General features: G+C 35.5%; 1 protein-coding gene across 5 annotated transcripts in view; it reads left to right on the forward strand.

Annotated features, from left to right (window-relative positions):
* Window positions 1-23,946, forward strand: part of KIDINS220 (kinase D interacting substrate 220) — a 169,062-nt gene that overhangs the window by 51,756 nt on the left and 93,360 nt on the right. For all 5 annotated transcript variants that reach the window (XM_036748326.1, XM_036748325.1, XM_036748322.1 and 2 more), the window contains exons 14-22: window positions 1,198-1,377; window positions 2,185-2,350; window positions 4,296-4,447; window positions 4,641-4,930; window positions 8,220-8,360; window positions 11,530-11,773; window positions 11,930-12,018; window positions 14,393-14,537; window positions 17,180-17,342. In XM_036748326.1, coding sequence (XP_036604221.1) covers window positions 1,198-1,377; window positions 2,185-2,350; window positions 4,296-4,447; window positions 4,641-4,930; window positions 8,220-8,360; window positions 11,530-11,773; window positions 11,930-12,018; window positions 14,393-14,537; window positions 17,180-17,342 — 1,570 coding nt within the window. The remainder of the gene's footprint in view (window positions 1-1,197; window positions 1,378-2,184; window positions 2,351-4,295; window positions 4,448-4,640; window positions 4,931-8,219; window positions 8,361-11,529; window positions 11,774-11,929; window positions 12,019-14,392; window positions 14,538-17,179; window positions 17,343-23,946) is intronic.

Genomic DNA, 23,946 nt, shown 5'->3' on the forward strand with positions numbered 1-23,946 from the left:
CCATCTATAATGGCCTGTAGCTATATGGTCCCAAGAACTTGAACTTTTCCCTAGAAGGAAGTGAACCTAGGTTTCTTAAAGAAGCAACCTCTTTCCCATCTGAATTGTATAAGTAGAATAATTTGTGGTAGTAGCAGATGTCAAAGTCCAGGTTTTTGCTTCTCTATATCAGGGTTCAGTCCTTTAGCTGTAGGGCCAGATGTGTGATCCTCAGTCTAAGAACTCTTGATATTCCTCCAGAAGGCTTGAAATCTGAAACTCTATCTGATGACATAGATTCCCTCACAATAACAAAATACCATTCCTCAGTCTGAGAGGTCAGGTCCCTGCCTCTCTACAGCTAAACCCAAGAACCCCTCTATTTAGGATATTTTGTAATATGGCTCCATTGGCTTCTGCAACCACTTGGTTAAGAGGTCCCATCACTATTATCTCATTGCCATGGCCAGGGAAACGCTATGCAGTTGTATGTGTGAGTGAGAGCATTTGCAACTAATGTACATGGTATTCCTATCCTTCCCTTCCCTGATTTTCCAGTTTGCTCTTAAGTCTCTGTTTTTTGGTACATGCACAGCTCTCATACAATAAATAGCCTGAACCAGTCAGATCATCCTGAAATTCTAAGATTTAATCATCTCTCCTCAGTAAGTAAAGTAAGTTAACTAACAAATATTCAACATTCATTGCCCCCAAATGTCCTTGATTTGCTCATCAGATATCTTCATTAGGCAGGTAAAAATGACAAATAATGCTTTACCTCTGCAACCAGAAGTGGATCAGACAATCTTGATCACATTTATCTCCTATTGAGACAGATGGAGACATACTTGATTATGAAATAGGCAAGGGTGCTTGTATGGAATTGTGTATGCACGTTGGAAAAGTGGGAAATCTATCAGTTTCAAAAAAAAATTGGAAAATGAAGTAGTTGACCTAATTGGTAGATTTACACCTGCTTTCAAGGTGTGTTTTCAAAAAGTTATCACACCACGAGTTTTTATAAGCAAATTGTTTTGTTGTAAATTGCTTGAAAAATGAAAAATTTTATGTCGAATGAGACAGCAAAAATTACTTAAAATGCTTTTATTCTGATTTTTTTCAAAATGTTTTATAGATATTTTGAAAATATTAGAACTTAAAATGATTTTGTATCTGTGCATTTCTGTTCTTAAGAATTTTACCCTATTTCTCTTTCAGATGAAATGAAGACTTTTGCTGGACAACAAATTGAACCTCTTTTCCAGTTCTCATGGCTTATAGTATTTCTCACACTGTTGCTTTGTGGAGGGTTGGGTTTATTGCTTGCTTTTACTGTGGACCTGAAACTTGGAATAGCAGTGGCATTAAGCTTCTTGGCACTTCTGTATATATTCTTTAGTAAGTCTTTGCTTTTATTCTTTTCATTCATTGAAAAACATGTCAGACTTCATTGTTTTACTTAATATGATTGACATTTTGATTTTTTTTTTCATTGAAAGTTAAAATTACTATTGCTGGAAGTATAACGTATAATAATATGAGTGGAAAAGTTTAACCATAAATTACGTACACTTGCCTACTAATTCTTTTTACCATACTAATTGGCTCAGAAAAAAAGCTATATTCTAATTGGTTTCAGTGTCTTACAAAATCTATGTAAAATTTCTTTTACCAGACATAAGCATTATTATAAGAAAGTCTCTTAGTTTTATATTGCTTCCATTAGACTTTATTTAAATAAAATTATATTGTTATATTTTTCTAGTTGCAGAATTGAATAACTCCTCTAGTTTAGGGGAGCACTGGCTATCACTGCATTTTTCCTGAAACAAGGGAGATAAAAATAATCCCTAATCCCTCTTCTGAGTGTTGTCTTCATTTGTAAGAAAAGAACTATTTGTGTATTCTACTACTATGTGAACCATAGATTTGTTTTTCTAATCATGTTTTCCTTAGGCAAACATTAAATGTGTCTATAGACCATAAATGTACACCAGTGAGAGGTGGGTGGTGGGTAGTATAATTGGATGCCTCAGGATTATAGCATTTAGTATAGGGAAGTTGGCATTAAATTTAAAACTAATGTAGTACATAATTCACTTGTGAGTCGAATGAAACCTGACTACTTGAATTTTATTCCTTAGGGAAATGAATATGAAAGTGATTACCTAAAATGATTTCATTGGGTTTATTTTTACATTTCAGCTGTAATTTACTTTGGTGGTCGAAGGGAAGGGGAAAGTTGGAATTGGGCCTGGGTGGTAAGCACTAGGTTGGCAAGACATATTGGCTACTTGGAACTCCTCCTCAAACTGATGTTCGTAAACCCCCCTGAACTGCCAGAGCAAACTACAAAAGCTTTACCCGTCAGGTGAGCTGAATAATTTTTGTTTCTCATTTCTTCCTTTGAAATACTGTGCTGCGTTCAGTCAAAAGTAAAAATTTAATGGATTAAGGAAAAAATTATCTTCTGGATATGTTAATTTTTTAGTATGTACAAAATTCTATGGAATGTATAATTTAAAAAGTTTTCTTTGGTGGTTTAGTAGCTAAATCTCTTAATTTGTCGCCATGAAAGATTTAATGTTAAAAAAAAAGAAAGATTTAATGTTTTTTTTTTATTTGTAAACATTTCCCAATTAAGCTTAATAGTAAGTTGATAAAGATTTTATATTCATAATTGTATTTTGGATATGGAAACTCAGAGGCAAAGATGCCTTAGTCTTCTCAGAAAATCAGCTACACTTGTAACAGAAACTAGATTATGAGTAATTTTATTTAGAATTCATTTTATTTTCTTAAATTTATTTTGCAATTTGAAAGTATTATTTACTATGAATTTTTATCTTGTTCCTTTTGGCTTTAGAGCATATATCAAAGAACAATAGGGGAAGGTTGCAAAAAGGCAAATTCAGCCTTGATATCAGGAAAAACATATTTGCCATCATTAGCTATCTGAAGGCAGAATGAGAGGCTTCAGGAGGTAGCAGAATGGGTTTCCCTGATTGGCAGGATGACTACTTAGGATCATATCCAGGCCAACAACTCATGCCAGAAATGGAATATTTACTGCAAGATGAGCAAACCAGTGATTACGTAGCCTTTGCTTGAAGATAACCAATGAATAGAGCTCACCTCTCAACCCTCCTTCCCCTCCCTCTGCCAAGACAACTCATTCCACTTTGATTACATAAAGAACTGAAGAAAGATACACCTACTATTTCATATGGAAACATGTCTTAGTTGTGTCTCAGATTCTGGTCTCAGATTCTTGGATACACTGAAACTGAGGGAATGAAAGGGGCTGTGTAGAGGAGTGATAATAGGCAGATTGTACTGGGGCTCATCATAGTGTTGATCAAATAGAAATTATGTGGAAAAAGATATTCTACTGTTCATATCCTTTGATACAGTGATCACATTCCTCATCTTACTATAGGGAAATTTAAAAAACAGAAATAAACCTCCAATATATGATAAAACATTTATAGCATTTCTTTGTGTCCAAAAACAGAGTAGGTGCCTGTTAATTAGTGAAATGACCGAACTATAGTACATGAATGTATGGAACATTCTTGTGCACTAAGAAATGAATTTCCTGCCGTGTTCTCCCTTCTAATATCTGTGTGCCTCTTGGATTCAAGACACAACTAAAATTCTGCTTTCTTCAGGAATTCTTTCTTGATCAGTCTTAATTCAAGTGCTTTCCCGCTGTTGATTATATCCAATTTATACTGTCTGTGTGTGTGTGTGTGTGTGTGTGTGTGTGTGTATAGATCTACCTGGTTTTCTTTCTATCTTGTGTGTGTAGATCTACCTGGTTTTCTTTCTATCTCTCTAGCCAGCTATCTAGCTTGCACATAGTTGTTTGAATGTTGTATCTTCCATTAGACTTTGAACTCCTTGAGAATAGAGACTGTCTTTTTTGCCTTTCTTTGTATCCCGAGCACTTAGCACAGTGCCTGGCACATAATAGTAGGTGCTTAATAAATGTTTATTGATTAGTGGCTGAATATGAGGAATTCAGAGAAACTTTGGAATATTTGTTTGGATCTGATGCAAAGTAAAATAAAGAGAACCAGAAGAACAATAAACACAATTCCCCTAATAATGCACTTGAAAAGAATAATAAAAATAAAAGTAACTCTACTTAAGTATTATAACCAATCTGTTCCTGAAGAACAACCAGTAATGCACAACTTCTTTGTCTAAGCAGAGAGGACAGAATCTGAATGCATTGTCAGACTTAGTCATTGTATGAGTTTTTGTTTTTGGTTTATTCAAATAATGAAATATATTTTTCTTTTTTTAAAAAGATTTTTATTTACAGATTACAATAGACTCTCTAGTGTGGGTGGAGAAACTTCATTGGCTGAGATGATTGCAACTCTTTCTGATGCTTGTGAAAGGGAATTTGGTTTCTTAGCCACAAGACTTTTTCGAGTATTCAAGACTGAAGATACACAGGGTAGAACTTTTATATTTCTCTTTTTGTGTATTTTAGCATAATAGTTTTGTTTATTTCTTTTTACGTATTTTAAATTCCTCACAGTATGTTATCTTGTATCCTAATAATTTTATATTGTACTTTGACTGTTGAATTAAGCTATCTAGACAGTAAAAGCATCAATAATGGCCAAAACTCTTTTTATGTGTTACAGGAAAAAAAAAGTGGAAGAAAACTTGCTGCCTCCCATCTTTTGTCATCTTCATTTTCATCTTGGGGTGTATTATTGCTGGAATCACTCTCCTTGCTATCTTTAGAGTTGACCAAAAACATATGACAGTGAATGCTATTCTTATATCAATTGCCTCTATTGTTGGTTTGGCCTTCATCTTAAACTGTCGTACTTGGTGGAAAGTACTAGACTCTATCCTAAATTCTCAGCGTAAACGTCTCCATAAAGCTGCCACCAAACTGCATAAGTTGAAAAGTGAAGGTTTCATGAAGGTAAGTAAACATTGAAATATTTATAACAAAAGCTCTAGCTCATGAATTTCCTAGGATTATAAGCATTGAGCTTTGTTTAAAACATTGTGATCTTTAAAAATTTTAGTTTTAATTTCATTTGGAATTAAATTCAAGTACATTCCCTAACTGTGGGTACACTCGAAAGCCTTCTCTTGGCATCCCTTATCCACTCAGATTAATTGTTATCTCTACACTGATAACTGTTGTTGGCTGCTGTCTACGTGAAACTTTTCCTGATTTCATTAGCTGCTTGTTTTGTTCTTTCCCCTCAATTTACTGGGTACATCTTTGTAAATTCATGTTGTCTTCTTTGATAAAATGTGATCTTCTTGAGGACAGGAACTGTTTAATTTTTGTCATTGTTTCCTTACTGTCTAGAATGGTGCCTGGCACCTGGTAAGTGCTTTGTAAACCCTTGGTGATTGATGAATACGTATCCTGCTGTAATGTGTGTGTGTGTGTGTGTGTGTGTGTGTATCTTTCTACATATGCTATTCTATATCCCCTCTGTTTAGCTTCAGTCCCACATTACCAACTGGCTTCTGGACCTTTTGAATTGGATGCTGTATAGATATCTCAAACTCAGTGTTCAAAACAATATTCATTAACCTCCATCAAGTGAATTTACCTTTTTCTGTTGAGGTCACCAGTGTTCTCCCAGTCATGAAGATTCACTTCCTTGGAGTCATCCTCTAATACTCATTTGCTTACTGTCCACATATCTACTTACTTGTCAGGTCTCATCAATTCTTCCTTTACAACATCTCTTGCATTTGTTTCTTTCTCTCCACTTACATGGCCACCACACTAGTTCAGGCTCTTGTTACAGCTTTTCCTGAACTATTACAGTAGCTTTCTAATTGGTCTCTCCATCTCAGATCTGTCTTCTGCACAGGTCTGACCATGTCACTCACTCCAGTAACTCCTTATTACTTCTAGGATCAATACAAATTATTCCCTTTTTGGTATTTAAAGTCATTCACTAGCTGTCCTCAACTGACCTCTACAGCCTTAATATACATTCCTTTAGTCTTGCTGTTTCTCACGTACAACAGTTTATTTCCATCTACGTGACTTTGTTTTGATTGTTGCCCATGTCCTAGAATGTACTCTCTTTTCATCTCTGCCCTTGAGAATTTATACTTTCTTTGAAGCTCAGCTCAGACCTCACTTCTTACGTGAGGCCTTTCCTTATGCTTCTAGTTTCTATTGTTTCCCTTCCTCCCAATTACCTTGTGTTTCTTTTGTACATACTAATCCGTACGGTTCTCTCTTGTTAGAATGTAAGTTCCTTGAGGGCAGAGATTATTTCATTTTTATGGGTGTGTGTGTGTATGTGTGTATGTATTCCTAGTGCCTAATATAGTGTTTGGCATGTAGAAGGTGATTGATAAATTACTATTGGTTGATTTGACGGGTTAATTTTTGAGATGAAATGCAAACGATAATATCTTTTTAAGGCAAGAAACTATCATTTCTAAGGACTTCAAAGGGATTTTCAGGGCTTTCCATAAACAGTAATTATTTCCTTTAGAGCAGAAAAAAGGAATAGATATTAGCTCTGCCCAGGGAAGCTGAGGCAAGGCAGAATGGCATAATAGAAAAAGTATTGGTAGTTTGGAGACCTGGATTCAAGTTCTAGTCTGTTCTTTATTAGTAGTGAGATTCTCTGAGCCTTAGTTTTCTTACTTGTAAAATGAAAGCACTAGATCGTGATGTCTAAGCTCCCTTCCAGTGGTGAATTTTTTAATTCCTAGTACCTTGATCATAGATAGACCAATAATGTGTAAATGATCTCTCTTTGATCAGTTTTCCAGGTAAGTTGTTTTCCTATCAGATATTTCATCTTTTCTTCTACTTTTTTGAGTCTTTTACTTTGTTTTGTTATTTCTTGATATCTCATGGAGTCATTAAATTCCATTTGGCCAGTTCTAATTTTTAAGGTGTTATTTTCTGCAGTAAGGTTTTGTACCTATTTTATCAAGCTGTTAATTCTCTTTTCATAACTTTCTTGGTTAGCTCTTATTTCTTTTCCCATTTTTTCCTCTACCTTTCTTATTTAGTTTTTTAAATCACTTTTTTAAAGCTCTTACTTTAAACACTTCTAGGCATTCTTTTTGGGCTAATGTCCAATCTGCATTTTTTTCTTGAGGCTTTGCTTGTAGATATTTTCAAGTCACTTTTTCCTTCTGTGTTGGGTCTTGAGTTTCCCTGTGACCATAGTAACTATTTTGGCCAGCTTCTTTTTTTGTTTGTTTGCTCTTTCTTCTAGCCAACTTCTTCACTTTGGACTTTATGTTAGTGTTGGGCTCTCCTTGTTTCTGGCAGGATATAAGATATCTGACCTGAGTTTGTCACTTTCACAGCTCAATCTGGGGGAACCTGCAAGCTTTTGGTGCTTCTAAAGTGATGGGATCCAAGGAGAGTTCTGTTCACAGCCCTCCTGGTCTGAGCTCTGGAAGTTCCTGACCCCGGTTTGGGTTTCTTGACTTATATGTGGTTGAGTTTCGGTAGTGTGTAGCTGGACTCAGTCACTGTTAGCCTACTGTGAGGTTCTGCAGTTTCAGAGAGACTGAGCTGCTGGCTGCCCTTTGATCTTAGTCTCCTGCCCTCGTTTTTCCAGTCTTTGTTCTGGTCTAAAAGTTAGAACTGAGTCATTTCGTTGATTGTAGGCTCAGAGCCACACAAGCTCAGTTTCTGGAATTTGTGCTCATTATTCATCTAGGGCCCTTTGCTTGGTAACAGCTGTTGCTCTGCATTCTTGGATCTGTGACCTAGAACTGGGCATTGAGTGACAGAGCTGCCAGATGGCTCATGCTCCCAGCACTAATTAAGAAGTCCTCTGGGAGTCTGCCCCAGTGCTAGCTCCTGTCTCACTGCCACTATCACCAACCCTGTACTCCTGACCAGCCTCTATATTAGCATTTGTAGACTTTTCCGTTTATTTTCCTAAGTTGCCCTGAGCTGGAAAAATGACTGATTGTGACTTTTTCTTGGTTTTCTGTCAGTCTGGCATGTTTTCTAAGTTGTTGTGGAGATGTGTTGATAGAGGTAGGCAAAAATCCCACTCTGCCATCTTGACTCCACCCTCTAAGTAACTTGTTTAAAGGAATGTAATATCATGAGTGAAGCCAGAATTTGAAGCTTGGATTCTAGACTCTTGAATCTGTATTTGTTTTACTGGATTATTTTGCATTAATATTAAAATAAAAAACAACTTTCTTTTATGAAATATTTCCTTATAACTTAAATGTTTTCTTTTGAGCAGGTTCTGAAATGTGAAGTGGAATTGATGGCTAGAAAGGCAAAAACCATAGACAGCTTCACACAGAATCAGACGAGACTAGTGGTCATCATTGATGGGCTGGATGCTTGTGAGCAAGACAAAGTCCTACAGATGCTAGACACAGTATGTTTTCAGTCATTTTAACTTACTCAAAGAATTTTATATATTTGGTGGTTGACTATAGAGGCCAAATTTGATATTATTTTAATTGAAGTAAATTTGAGAGTTTTGTATTAAGTAGATGCCATGGGGTATAGTATGTGTCCTTTTTCATTAATATTCTTTTTTAAAAGTAATTTTCAACTCTTTTCATGGTTTTGATTTATCTGTAGTAATATAAGATAGCATTTCTCATATGGAAACATGAAGGTATGACAGCTGAAAAAGCAATATGGTAAAGAGCAATGAATTTGGAGTCAGGGGGATACAAAATTGAGTTTTGGCTCTGCTGTTCAGTAACTCTGTGACCTTGGACCAATCATTTAACCTCTTAGTTCAGTTCTCTTGTCTGTAAAATGAAGCTGTTAGACCAGATGGCCTCCTCTAAGTTCTTTTCTAATCTTATAACTTATATTTTAAGTCTAATGAGAATGCATGATAGAAAGGGCGAAGATCTTTCTTTAGGGGTTTCTGTGAGTCACTATGGATGCTTGTGGACAGAATTCGAGGTGGTAGTGGGGAACCCTAAGTGCTGTTAATAAATAGGCCACATGAGGTATACTTCTAAGTAGTAGCATAAAGTGCCCCACTGTGGACCATAATGATGAGTAACAAATGGTGCCTGTCGTCAGTCTAATTGAGAAAAAGGCTATAGAAATAATTATGGAGGGACCAAATCATAGAGCAATGTGTGTATGGGAAAGTGGAAGAGGAGAAGTGGGGAATCTCTGGTGTACTTGAAGGACTGTCCCTTACTCACTCCCCCCAACCCCCCAAAAAACACTTGAGAAATTTGAATCACAGTGGAGAGAAGTGATCAGTATTCAGTGGGTTGACAAAAAATGTACCAGTCATATCCATTACACTAAAGGCAAGTAAGCCTAAAGAAATTAGTTCAACTCTTACTCCTAAAACTTTTTCAATCAAAGCAGTTCATACTGAAGATGACTATAGTGAATCAGAAAACATGCACCACCAGAAGGAAAGATGCAAAATAAGAGTATTTAGAGTGATACATCTCTATCAGCAGGACTTAACCTCGAACAAAGAAAAGCATTCTGATAACTCTTTTCTTTGGGCACAAAATGTGAAAAACTTTGGAAATGTCCATGACCAAGATGATGACTAAATGTTATGTTTTGAGATTGATTGGGCTGTGGGGTAGATGTGATGTTAAACAACTTTATTTTTTTAAGAATTGCTTAAAATAATTATAGATGTTACTTTTAAAATTGTTATATTAATAAACGAAAGTTTGAAATTAGAGATAATTCATGCTTTATATGCAGATTTCAAAGCATGTGCTAATTTAGTAGTTTCATATGATTAGTTTCAAAGAATTGTAGATAATAAAAAGGTAATGCAATACTTTTGGAAGAATGCATATCTAGTCACAGTTATTAGCACATTAAGGAGGAAACACTATGTCTTTTTAAATGTTTTTAAATTTTTAATTGTATATGGAATTCTTTAAATTATGAGCCATTTGGAAAAATCTGCACTAGACTTTTAAAAAGCTTTGCCATAAAATGATATTTTCTTGAAAATTCCTTCAATGTTAAATTTGAAGATGGCTTCAGACTTTTCTACTAGTGGTAAATGTCGATTAAGATGCTGGCTGACTTTTAATATATATTTCTAATACTTTTATCCAGTTGCATCTATATTTAAAATAAGCCCCAAGTAAAAAACTGAAAATGTGTATAGAACTATCAGTTCTTCCTTATTCACTTAATCACATCAAAATACATAAATTTACATTTAGATGCTTTAGGCAAATTTTGCATTTTTGTCCATTTTATTATTAGTTTTAAAGTGGGAGTTCTTTATCTTTTTTTGTGTCGTGGTCTCCTTTAGCATTGTGGTAAAGACTATGGAACTATGGACCCCTTCTCAGTAAATGTTTTTAAATGCGTAAAATAAAATACATAGGATTACAAAGGTAACTAATTGTATTGAAATATACTTATCAAAATAATAATTTAATAAAGACCATATATCTGAAGTTAACACCTGCCTGATTTAAAGTACGAATTCTTCTGAGTATTTTCCTGATTCAAATGAAATAACAGTCTTAAAATGGGAGAGAAAATTGAATGAGAAGATGAGTGTCTCTCCTAAAATACCAATGAATTTTGTTAAACTCAAACAGTAAAAATAATTATAATGTAAAGGATCATTTGATAAGAGTTTGGAGAGATGTAAAAGAAAAAAATACCATGAAATATTTGGTTGGTGTCAAGGAAAACTTTATAAACAAAGCAGTATCTGCTGACCTTGGAGAATGAGTGAGTTTCGAAAGATGAAAAAGGTAGAATAATGTATTTATTCTAGGTCTAGGGGCAGCACAAAACAAATATTAAATGTGTAACAAAAGATCACTTTAAGGTTTGCAAAGCACTTCACAATAAGTTTAGAGTGTAGGTAATGCAAGCAATGTTATCTTCATTTTACAGATCAAGCAACTGAGGCTCAGAAACATAAAGTAAATTGCCACTAGTCACACTACTAATAAATATCCGAATTGGGGGTTGGATTTGGGTCTTTAGACTTCTGAAAACCAATGCTTTTTTTTCATTGCACTACTTCTTGAAGATATTTATCTTGCTTCTGTTACCATCAATAGCATTTTAGAGATCTCAAGGAAAGAAAAGATGAAGGGAGGGAGGGAGGGAAGGAGGGAAGGAGAGAGAGAGAGAGAGATCACCTTCTATGTGCCAGCCACTATGCTGAACTTTTTACAGATATTATTTGATCCTCATAACAATCCTGGAAGGTAGGTGCTATTCAATTGAGGAAACCGTGGTAGAGAGAAGATAAGTGATTTGTCCAGGGTCACACATCCAGCGTTTGAGGTCATAATTAAACTCAGGTATTCTTGACCTCCACGCTCAGAGATCTAGCTGCCTCAAAAAGGACACATTTCATTTGTCTCATACAGAGATTGTAAGCTCTTGAGAGAAGTGGATGATGTCTCCTATTGCATTTCATAGCACTGATTGTTGCTCAATATAGTGTTTCTCATTAAATTAATTTATATGAAATTTAGGTGTATATGTGTGACTATATATGTGAATATATATATATATATATGTGAAGATATATATGTATGTAAACTTCTCTTATGTTACAGGTCCGAGTTCTGTTTTCAAAAGGTCCATTCATTGCTATTTTTGCAAGTGATCCACACATTATCATAAAGGCAATTAACCAGAACCTCAATAGTGTACTTCGTGATTCAAATATAAATGGTCATGACTATATGCGCAATATAGTTCATTTGCCTGTTTTCCTTAATAGTCGTGGATTAAGCAGCGCAAGAAAATTTCTCGTAACTGCCACTCCAAATGGAGAAGTTGTATGTTCTGATAGCACAGGTAAAAACCAAACTGCTAAACTATTGAAGTTCTTAGAATAGTTAAAAATTAGATTTGCTTTGGAAGAGAATACTTTTAACTTAATAATACTTTGGAGAGTTGTGCTTCTTAAAGTAACACAGAAGTATTTCAGTGTGTAAATTGTCTTATTTTAAGGATTACATGAAGATGCTGACAGAAGAGTTTCACAGAACAGCCTTGGGGAAATGACCAAACTTGGCAGCAAGACAGCCCTCAACAGAAGGGTAAGATGCTTGTTTTCAGTCAGACTTCTGTGTTATAATACATTTGAAAGAAAGGTAAAATGTGTTATTAAAATCTTTTATAGCTATCGATTTATTACTTTTCAAATGAAATTTATCATTGGATTTCCTTGCAGCAGCTTCAGGTGGGCTTTCAGGGACTGTCTAAATGTAGAGCCATAGTAACTCAAATCTACTGTATACTTAGATGTGCCCCATCTTGCTCCTTTGTAACTTTCTTCACTTAACCCATGTCCAGGTTTACTCAAAAGAATCTACTGTGAGGAAAAAGTAAAACAAATGTAAGGAATGAGAAATAAGGATTGTTTGTGCAGAGACTCTTCTGCTTTTTCCTGCCTACCAATTTACCTCCTTTATCTGAAGCCTACGAGGTTTTTTCTCCCTTTCTGTATATTGCTAGACCTTTCCGCCCTCTTTACCACTTGAAATGGATGACTTTTGCCAAATCCTTCAATCAGCAGTGCTTGTTGTAGGATTTATTCAGTGGCCAAGGCAGTCTTTAATTGTTACAGCTTCTAGGGAAGAACTTAGACTACAGATACGTGATGGAAGCCATATCTGTCTTCATTCACCTTAAATGAAGCTGAGCAGTTTGTTGTCTTTTCACACAGTTTTGAGAAGATGAAAGATAAAAGGTAGTAAAGAGTTGGAAGTCAAAGGGAATTTCAAGATCGAGGTAGGTGTAGTTGTAACATTTCAGGATCATTGATAGAATGTGTTTGCAGCAAGTCAAGCAATGGAACGTTTCTCATAGTTCTTTAAGATGGAAATGTCTAGCTTACCTATAGCATCTTGTAGTAATTTCAGGCTCTGAATAAGTGTAACAAAACAAGTCCTAGGATCTTGATTGCACACACTGTTCTTCATTCTCCAAAGCCCCTTTCAGTGTCTGCTTCAGATCAAGATAGTGTCATGAAACAGCTTACCTTATAGGTGAGTTCTGAGACTATCACTTGTTCAGCATCAGAGAGTGGAATTTGGCATAGACAGAATGAGTAGGAAAGTTGTGTTACCATTAAATTAGCAACTGATGCTTTGCTTACATTCTGTGCTCCCTCCCCCCAAATCCAGTTTCAGGAAGACCTGAGTTCAGATGCAGCTTCAGACACTTAGTAGCTGTGTGACCCTGGGCAAGCCATTTAACCTTTGCTTCAGTTTCCTTAATTGTAAAATAGGGATAATAATAGTACCGATCTCCCAGAGTTGTTGTAAGGATATTTATAAAAAAGTGTTTAGCATAGTGTCTAGAACATATAAGGTACTGTATAAATGCTTTTTCCTTCCCTCCTTTCCAGAACTGATTCTTGTTTTAGGTCTGGCACTAACTTACTGCTTGATATTGGACAGATGTTTACTACTGGTGAGAGGCAGTGTAGGGTAGTAGAATGAGCTCACGATGTGGAATCAGAGGACCTAGGTTTGAATTCTGCCTCTTCTGCTTACTACCTATATGACCTGGGCCAAATCGCTTACATTCTCTAGGCCTCAATTTTACCATCTCTAAAATGGAGAGATTGGACTAGATGATCTCTAAGCTCTCTCCCAGGTTTGAATATGATTCTTTGATCCTGTGATCCTATTGTGGTAAATGACTGATATCTGGCCCTGAGAAAAAGTGCCTTGAGCAATTAGGATAAGGCATTATATAAACTCAGAGTGAGTGGAATTAGCTACAATGTACCCTCTTTTAGGCAAAACCAAATAGTGGATGCATGATAAATATTAATTACATTTAAAGGGAAAATCTCAACTTCAAAACTTGTACAAACCAGGTAGTAATTATTGTGTCTTTAAAGAGTGAGCTTCTTCAGTGGTCATAAGTCATGTCTCTTTACAAGATTAATACTTATTGTATTAACATAGCTCCATAAATTAAGTCACATCTGTATTTGAAACTATAGGCAGCTAAGTCATGAAATTTGATGGAGTAGATTGATCATTCTCTGTTTTTTGTTGAGAATCTGAATTTTTGTGGTAGCATAGTATTGATGAGAATGTTTTCTTCTTTTGAGAGGCAGACACCATAGCATAGTGGAGAGAGCCAGCCTTGAAGGTCGGAGGGTACAAGTTCAAGTCTTGCCTCTGACATGTATTGTCTGTTTTATCCCTGGACAAATCACAACTGCTCTCTGCTCGAGGCAACTCTGTAAGGCTATAAGTTGTATAAAAGGTGTCAACTTGGCATTTTTCCGGAGTTTCCTCATCTGAAAGAAAGTGGTGTAAGAAATTTCTTACACCAGTGAAAGGATGGGTCCAGCCCCTCTCACTATTCACTTTCACTGTTTTCTTTTTCAAGTTGCTAGATTCTCAGTCTTGTCATATAAATGAATTCTCGTTTGTACTGTGTTGTTTTTAGGATACTTACCGAAGAAGACAGATGCAGCGGAGCATTACACGTCAGATGTCTTTTGATCTTACAAAGCTATTAGTAACAGAAGACTGGTTCAGTGACATCAGTCCTCAGACTATGAGAAGACTACTTAATATTGTTTCTGTGACAGGTAAGTCTTTTACTCTTGTTTTCTTTAGTATAGGAAATAATCTTTGACAGTAATAAATGACATTTTCAGAAACAAGTTAAAGTAACACAGTATAGTGTGCTTATAAGATTTACATTACTAAGAATGCAGTAGAAGCTATTTTTAAACCATTTGTTACTTCTTTAAAACCTCATTCTATAATGCAACTAATGCTTAATGAAATAACAAGAAGCCACACAACTAAAATTCAGCTTATGTTTGGGCTGTTACAAAATATGTTGATAATCAAACGTTTGAAAGCTCGAATGGATCTTTCATCTCATTGAAATTCTCTCCAATCCTATAGATCAAAATTCATTTTTGCTCATTCTGAATGTTTTTTTTTTCGTTCTTTAAGTCAGATTCACCTCAGGGTTCGCTCCTCATGCTATGGGCTTTCCTCAGTTTCTTTTAACATTATACTGATATCAGGAATAGGAACTATCTAATGGTTTTGCAAATACTTACTTATGACTGCTGCAGCACAAGGTGACCAAATGTCTCATGAAATGGTGATTCTTGTTGTCTTTGAACACATTATAAAATAAACTTCCCCAAAGAATCAGTGATTCATTGTTTCATTTAGTTGTAATGTGCTTTTTTGCCTTCTGTTTTTATTTATGTATGTTAATTAAGATTAACATGATTCAGTTCCTCCAGGGATATGTCCTCTCAATGATCCACTAATGTTTCTCTCTCCCTCCCAAATGACCCCTAACATTTACGTTGTATCGCTTATATACATAAAAGTATTGTCTCTGTGGATAAATTAAAATTTCTTTGAAAGCAGGGACTGTTTCTTTTCTGTCCTTGTATACCACATGCTTAGCACAGTGCATGCATGCAACATAATAGGTGCTGAATTAGCTTGTTGACTGATTGGTCACTGGCTAAGGATTTCACATGTAGAATATCAACATTTAAATTAATGTATATAAATAGTTTTCAAACAACGTGAATCTTGGTTCCCTTTATCACCCTTTTGTATCACTTTGTGATTATCCCTGCAGGAGTGGATTGGAGATGCATCACGGGTTACTGTGACCACCAAAGAGTTCCACCCGAAGTGTGGTGTGGAATTCCTACTCATTTAATTTGATCCTTAGAAAAAAATCTGTTACAGTTACCATACTCAAAGCCTTTCTAGCATTTTAGGACCCACTAGAGACTCTGTGCTCTTGTCATAAATATCAAGAACACAGGGAAATTTCCATTCCATGATGAGTCATTAGAGTAGGACTTTCTAGAGATTTTTCTTATGATAGGGGAAAAATCTGATTTTGAACTCAGATTAAATTTTATATAAAGTTTTGTTTTTATATAATTTACCATAGTAACAATCACATTAGTGTAGGGATTTAATATTTACAGAACTAGTTTTTATAGTAATTATCTCATTCATTGAAAGAAAAGAGTTTGAATTTTATAGAAGATAATCACACAGATTTTTTAAGTGCCTGTCATGCCCCAACCAATGAGCTAGACCCTGAGGATACAAACAGAAAAGGGGAGACAGTTCTTGTGTCAAGGAGCATTTATTTTACTCGAGGAAAGAGTGTTTTATGTTCACAGATAAATAAACATAATGTACATGTGAAATAAAAACAAATGATTTTTTGGGGAGGAAAAGGAGAAGGGCTGGAACTAACATAAAGGGTAATCAGGAAAGGCCTTTTAGAAGTCAGTAGTGTTGGAGCTGATCCTGGAAGAGAGCTGAATTCTCAAGCAGTGAAGGGGAAGAGGAGAACATTCCAGGGTGAGGGGCAGTCTTATAAACATGAAGGCAAGAAGGAATTCTGTGTACAGGGAACTGGAAGCAGGCCAATTAAGTAGATTGCCTGAGTAATCAGGCATCTTATGGAGAGTAATGTGTATCTGCTTGGAAAGATAGGCAGGCTAGCTAGGTGTCGCATTGTATAGAGTGCTGGGCCACATTTATGAGCCTGTACACTTTTTTCCTAGTTCTTTTCATTTCTAAGTGATAGAGCAGTAATATACTTAAATCCTTTAAATTCTCTGCATAATATCCATGAATTTCATTATCACTGTTCTGGTTTTGTTTAAATGTTTTCAGGATCTTACCTGTTTGTTTTTTTAGGCTAGGACTACAATCATGAGTCCCTGGCTCTAAAGCATCTTAGAGATTTATGTAATCTGAATGACTTTATTAACCAGCATAACCTATTTTCATAAAGCCAGTCTATACTTTGACTTGCTGAATAACTTGCTACAGAGGGCCATATATGAATCATATCTAAAGTAGGTAGTATTAGAATTCCTGAAATGTACAGCAAGATACATATAATCTTTAGGATAGTTTAAGATATTACAGTTCTGGAATAAACATAGAAACACTCTTTTCAGGTAGGTTTATGAGATCTTGGTTTTCATTGTGTATATGTGTAAAATACCCCAAAAAATCATTATCCTAAAAACTATAATCAAGTTATTGCTTAAAAAACTAGAAAATTCACAACAACTCAGATGATCACAAAATATAAAATCATCATTTGACATGCTTGGCGTTTCACTTTGTTTAGAGCAAAGTTACTTGGACAGTTTGCTGATTTTTTTTGCTTTTACTTATGTTAACTTATAAAACGTTTTCTTTTCATACTCTATAGGACGATTATTGAGAGCCAATCAAATTAGTTTCAATTGGGATAGGCTTGCTAGCTGGATCAACATTACAGAACAATGGCCCTACCGAACTTCATGGCTCATACTGTATCTGGAGGAAACTGAAGGCGTTCCAGATCAAATGACATTAAAAACGATCTATGAGAGGTACTACAATTGCTAACTTATGCTTTTTTTATGTCTTCGAGTTGAATTTGTAGTTTCTTTATGTGTTAAAAGTGTTCTGGGAGAGTATGCAAAGTGAATATTCGCATATTGAATCAAATTTTTCTTTTATATTTGCTATAATTTCAGAGTTGTGTTCCCATATATCCTTTTGTGCCAGTATGTAATAGATTCAGCACTTTCATGAAGCAACCTTTTGCCTTTATCAGTATAGCACATGTACAGGAAATTTTCCAAATTAATAGTTAGTATACATATTCTTTTGGATGGACATACACACATGTGTAAACACACACGTATACTTTCATTGACTGTTTATATTTACTACGGGGAATAATGAAAGCAGTTATACCATCCAAACTGTTATTTAGTTATTTAGGAAGATGTCATGCTTGGAAGACCTATGTGGAAGTGCTTTCTTAGGTAGCTTAGAAAATACTAATTATTCATGATTATTATTAAACAATAAAGTATTGGTATCCCTTAAAATTAAGTGGTGTGTTACTTGATAAACCTTAAACATAAATTGACCGTAATAAATTAAGTTAAAGAAGTTCATCTAATTTCTTCATCTAATAAGAAGTGTTGACATACTGCAGTCCTGGCTCTGACTCAAAATAAAAGATTTGTTTGATCTTGTGATTGCCACATTTTGTCAGATTTACAAATTGGAACTTAAGTGAGTGTAGTTAAAGTGAAGTTTCTCTGTAGTTACTCCACAAGCATTCATTGTATTCTGTGGTATCTCAGAAATGTTTGTAAGATGACAAATTACTAAGTGAAGAACTCATCCACAGTTACTACCATGCATAGCCAGTTATTTGCCTAGTCTTGTTAATTTTGCTCTCTCAAGATGCCTGTCCCCTTCTTACCATTTACAGAGCTACTATTCTAGTTCAGTCCCTCGTAATCTGTCTCCTTAACTGTTGCAGTCACCTCCTATCTGTGTCCTCTCCAATTTATCTTCCAGTAAGCTGCCAAAATAATTTCCATAAAATATACATTTTACCACATGAGTAACTTTCTTAAGAAACTTTTTTGGCTTATTTTTCTATGATAAAGTACAAACTCCTTTTCTTGGCTTGTAAAGTTTTTCACAGTTTAACTCCAACTCTTTTCTATACTTTCATATTACCTTCCGTATACCTGTTACCTTCTAGCCATACTGACTTGTTCCTATTTACCAAACAAGAATTTTGTTTCCCACTTGTGTGACTTTGCATAGGATTTCCCCAGTGTCTGGAAATGCTTTTTTCTTGTCTTTTTTTCTGATAAACTTCATTCAAGGTTCAGCTCATCTGCCACCTCCTGTAGGAAACCTTTCCTGATTCCCCTACTTTTTGTGCTCAGATCATAATGTATATTTTTTATCAGTTCATATTTTGTATCTCCTCCTTGAGAGTTTTCGTAGTTAAACATGCTGCTAGCTTGGTGATCTGCAGATAGTGAGCACTTAAATGCTTGTTGGATTGGATGAGATGATATTGCTAGAAATACTTACAGACATAGTCTTGCCATTGTGGAGTGAAAATTATGCTTTTTACCAGACCAGAAGTTTAGAACTTAGAAACAATTAATATGTGGGCGTGAAGATTTAATTCTTTTACGATTTAAGTATATGGACATTAGCTTTATAGGTTTTCTTTCATTGTTAGAGGTTAGCTTCTTATTCTTTCAGTTTCATTTCAGAAGTCTGCTAACTGTAGGTGGCCTACAAGTTAGCCCTTTTTTCTCCTCCCTCTATACTACTTCACTTAGGGATCCTTCAGAGCCCATAGATTTAATTCCCGTATCTATGATTCTTAAATCTACCTTTCCTACTCCAGTCTCTCTGCTCTCCTCCAGTATCACATCTCCAGCTGCCTTTCAGATACCTTGAGCTGGATGGAGATATCTTAAACTCAACATGTTCAGAACAGAACTCGTTATCTTTGCCCCTAAACCATCTTCCCTCCCCATCTTCCCTATTACCATAGAGGGCAATACTATCCTCTCAGCCTCTTAGGCTTGCAACCTAAGAGTCATGCTAGATTTCCCACTATCTCTCCATTTGCCATATCTAAGCTGTTGCCAAGGCCTTTTGATTTCACCTTTGCAACAGTTCTTGAATATGCCCTCTTCTTACCTTTGACACTGTCACCACTCTGGTATAGGCCCTCATCATCTTATACTTGGACTGTTGTAATAATCTGCTGTGGGTCTGCCTTCCTCAAATATCTCCCTATAACAATTCTTTTCAGCCTCTTTTCAGCCACTGAAGTGATTTTACTAAAACACAGATCTGCCCATGTCATCAGCCTACTTGGTGAACTCAGTTGGCTCCCTCTTACCTCTAAGAACAAATTCAAAATGCTCTTTTTGGCTTTCAAAGCCCTTTATAACCTAGCCCCACCCTGTCTTTCCAGTCTTCTTAAATTTTACTCTCCAACATGTACTGTTTGATCCAGCGATTGTGGGCTCTTGGGTGTTCCATAAACAAGGCGTTCCATTTCTTAGCTCTGAGCATTTTCTCTCGCTGTCCTCCTACCTGGAATGCTCTTTCTCCTCATTTCTGCCTTCTGGCTTCCCTGGCTTCTTTTAAGTCTCAACAAAAATTCCTTTCAATCATTTCTTATTCATCATATATATATATATATATATATACATATATATATATATATATATGTGTACATATATATGTACATATATACATACATACACACATACATACATATATATCACTTGTTTTTGTATATTTGCTCGTTTGTTGTCCCCCAACTAGATGTGAACTACTCAAGGGTAGAGACTGTCTTTTGTCTCTTTTTGAATCCCCAGCCCTTAACACAGAATCTGGGATTTAGTAAACACTTAATGTTTGTTAATTGTGATTATTTACCATGCTATGCTTTTATGTTATTTAATTATTGAAGTTCTTTTAGCATTGATCATTATGTTAAATTCACACTTTGTACATAAAAGGCAGTTAGTTGTTGAATTACTGAGTTGTTCAGAATTGAAGCTGTTAATTTGGTGCAAAGTTTAAGTTGTTTTCTTTAATTACTAATCTACTAAGGGTAACAAAATATTTTGGTAGTATTTTGTTTCAGTCATTCTTAATGTATAAACTTTAAATTCATGTTCTCAACTGTTAGCTAAGTATTTTCTTTCCATTTATGTATTACAAGATTTAAATATGTATACACATTAACCATCCCCCCGCCAAAAAAAATCTGGTTGGCTAATAAAGTTACTCAAGGGGATATGTGATCACATCAGGTTGGATGTTTCCTCCAATTATGCAAATTGTAGATCATAACCCAACCATACCTGCCCATCTTATGGCTTCCCATAATTTCATCACAAGGGGCTGGAAGTCTTTCCTGATTTCTCCAGACATCATGAAGATACCAGTGGAGCACTCTGTCTAGGCACTTGTCATCTCTACTCTTTACCACATGACCACTTTGTCTTTCTTTGCATTTTCCTGATGACTTCTTTTACTCTTTTCTCTTTCAAAGTACTTCATTGGTTATATGTTGTAGCCTCCACAAACCTACCATATACCTCTCCATTGCTCTCTATGTCATAATTTTCAGTTCATTGGAGACTGTATGATGTGTCACAGCCATAGGTCAATTCTGACACAGTATTGATATTAAAAAGATGGGCCTTAGGTTCTGGGAAATGGGATCATTAAAAGAACTTGTCAGTTTCTTGAAGATACTGCATCCTGCTCTATTCCTCCTCTTTAATTCTGGCCTAGGCTATCCATTTGTATTATCTATCTATAGTACCCATGAACAATCTATTTAGGTTATCTTTCCAAAAATATGTCATAATCTTAGCAGAAGACATTCTTCATCCACTTAGCTTTTCCTTTCTGGATGAGGAGGCTAAACTTTTTTCAGTGGTTATGTATTTATTTTAAGAGCCATTTCACTAATGTGAAGTTTAATTCTTCCATGACAAAGTCATCTACAAATAAGAACATATGGAGGATTTTGCCATTCAGAAAGTCCTTCTTTAATTGGACTCTGCGCTGGATCATCTCCATTATAAGATGAACCCTCTTTTTGAGTCTTGCTTGATATTTTATTATTAGAGAATCATTGAACACTGTTATTTCTGTTTTAATATCATTCAAACAATATGGAATGATTTTGCTAAATGGATGGGGAGGCACCTGGTTGGAAAAGAGCCTTCAAGGTGGTGTTCTACTCTACCAACTAAGGTATTTTTCCATTATCAACAAACATTAAGCACAGTGGGATCGTATATACTCTACTTCTTTCAGTTAATTTGGAGGTGGTGAAGGTGTGATTGATTGTAATGTTACTTGGTTTTTTTTAATATTTTATTTCCCCAAGTACATGTAAAAACAATTTTTGACATTTTTTTAAAGTTTTGAATTTCAGATATTATCCTTCTCTCCCTCCCTTATGCCCTCCCTGTGGTGGTAAGCAATCTGATATAGGGTATACATGTGCAATCATGTGAAACATTTCTGTATTCATTGTTTGGTACGAGGAGACTGAAAGGAAGGAAGGAAGGAGGAAAGAAAGAGCATACTTCAGTCTGGATTCAGACAACACCAGTTCTTTCTCTGGAGGTGGATAGCAGTTTTCATCATAAGTCCTTTGGGGTTGTCTTGGATCATTGTATTGCTGAGAATAGCTAAGTCATTTATAGTTAATCATCATAAAATATTGCTGTTCCTGTGTACAGCCTTCTAGTTCTGCTCACTTCACTTTGTGTCAGTTCATATAAGTCTTTCCAGGTTTTCTGAGCTCATCCTGCTTATCATTTCTTTTAGCACAATAATATTCCATTACAATCATATACCACAACTTGTTTAGCCATTTCCCAATTGATGGACATCCCCTCAATTTCCAGTTTCTTGGCCACTACAAAAAGAGCTGCTGTAAATATTTTTGTGCAAGTAAGTCCTTTTCCCTTTTTTTCCTCATGTCTTTGAGATATAGATCTAGTAGCAGTATTGCTGGATCAAAGGGTATGCACAATTTTATAGCCCTTTTGGCACAGTAGCATGTCACTTGTGGCAGTCTCTGATCAATACTAATAAACTTATTGAGGATATCTTTGATATTTGTATAGAAGAATCATAAATCTTTTTTCAGAAGGAAAAAATATAAGCACTTAGGTTTGTGTTTGCTATCATTTTCTTGTTTACCTTTTTTAGAATTAACAATTTCAGAGATTTTTTTTTCCATTGATGTGGTGGATCTTCAGATACTTTGTGAATTGATCCCACAAATGTCCTGCTGGTTGTGTTGCTTCCAGTCTGTATCTTCTATATGTATGTACACTTAGTCTATCCTGGCTGCTTTTTTCTTCTTTGTTCTCTTTAGTGCCATTTTTACCCACTCTATAAACATATCTAGGACTACGATTTTAGAGTCCAAGTAGAGTACCTCTACTGTTCTTGCTGGGGAACAGGGTTTGTTATGAAAATCTTTGTAAACGTTTTCCATTTTTTCTTTTGTTTATTTATTCAGCTTTCATTTTTAAATTCTCTTAAGATAACTTGACTTAGTTGGATCTCTGGCCAAACTTCTTCCTTCTACTCTGCGAGGTAGACATCATCATAGTCTTATCCTCATCCAATCATCTATCATCTTTCCTCCTAAAATTTTTACAAATGTGTTTAGGGTAGAAAGAGTGCTGGATTTGAAATCAAGAGATCCTGGATTCAAATTCTGTCTTGCCACTTAAGACCTTAACTTCTCTGGGCCTCATTTTCCTAAAATCAAATAAACATCTATTTAGTGTCTGTAATATGCCAGACACTATGCTAAGCACCAGGGATACAAAGAAGGGCTAAAGATATATCCTGTTCACAGAAAACAGTTATGTAAAAATAAGATATATGCAGGATAAATTGGAGATAATCTTAAGGGGGAAGTCACTAATATTAAGGAGGAATCAGGAAAGTTTTCCTGTAGAAGGCGGGATTTTAGCTGGGACTTGAAGGAAGCAGGGATAGGTGGAAGATAGAGATGAAAGGGAGAGAATACTAGTCATGGTGGATATCCAGGGAAAATATCCAGAGTTGAGAGATGCAGTTTCTTGAATGAGGAATAGCAAAGAGGTCAGTGTTACTGGGTCACTGAATACAGTGGTGGGAGATTGATGGGATGTAACATGTAAGAATACCAGAAAGATCGGAAGGTACTAAGTTATGAAAGTCTTAAACTACAAACAGGATTTTGTATTTGATCTTGGAGATAATAGGGAATCACTGGAGTTTATTGACCAGTGTTTTAGGGAGATCACTTTGGCAGCTGAGTGAAGGATGAACTGGAATTGGTAGAGGCTTGTGGCATTGATACCATCATGCAGGTTATTGCAATAATCTGGATGTGAGGTGATAAGAACCAGCACCAGGGTGGTGGTAGTGTTAGAAGAGAGAAGGGGATGTATACATTTATCTCCTGAACTGTAAAATGATGGGCTTGGATCAGATAATCTAGAAAAATCCCTTTTTTCAGTAATTTTGTAATGGTATAATCCTATATTTGAAATTGTTGTTGCCTGGCTACCTTCTTATGCCAGTTTGCAAATATGTACAGTGTTGCTTACTGAGGCA

Source organism: Trichosurus vulpecula, chromosome 3 (assembly GCF_011100635.1).
Source record: "Trichosurus vulpecula isolate mTriVul1 chromosome 3, mTriVul1.pri, whole genome shotgun sequence".
Classification (NCBI taxonomy): Eukaryota; Metazoa; Chordata; class Mammalia; order Diprotodontia; family Phalangeridae; genus Trichosurus; species Trichosurus vulpecula.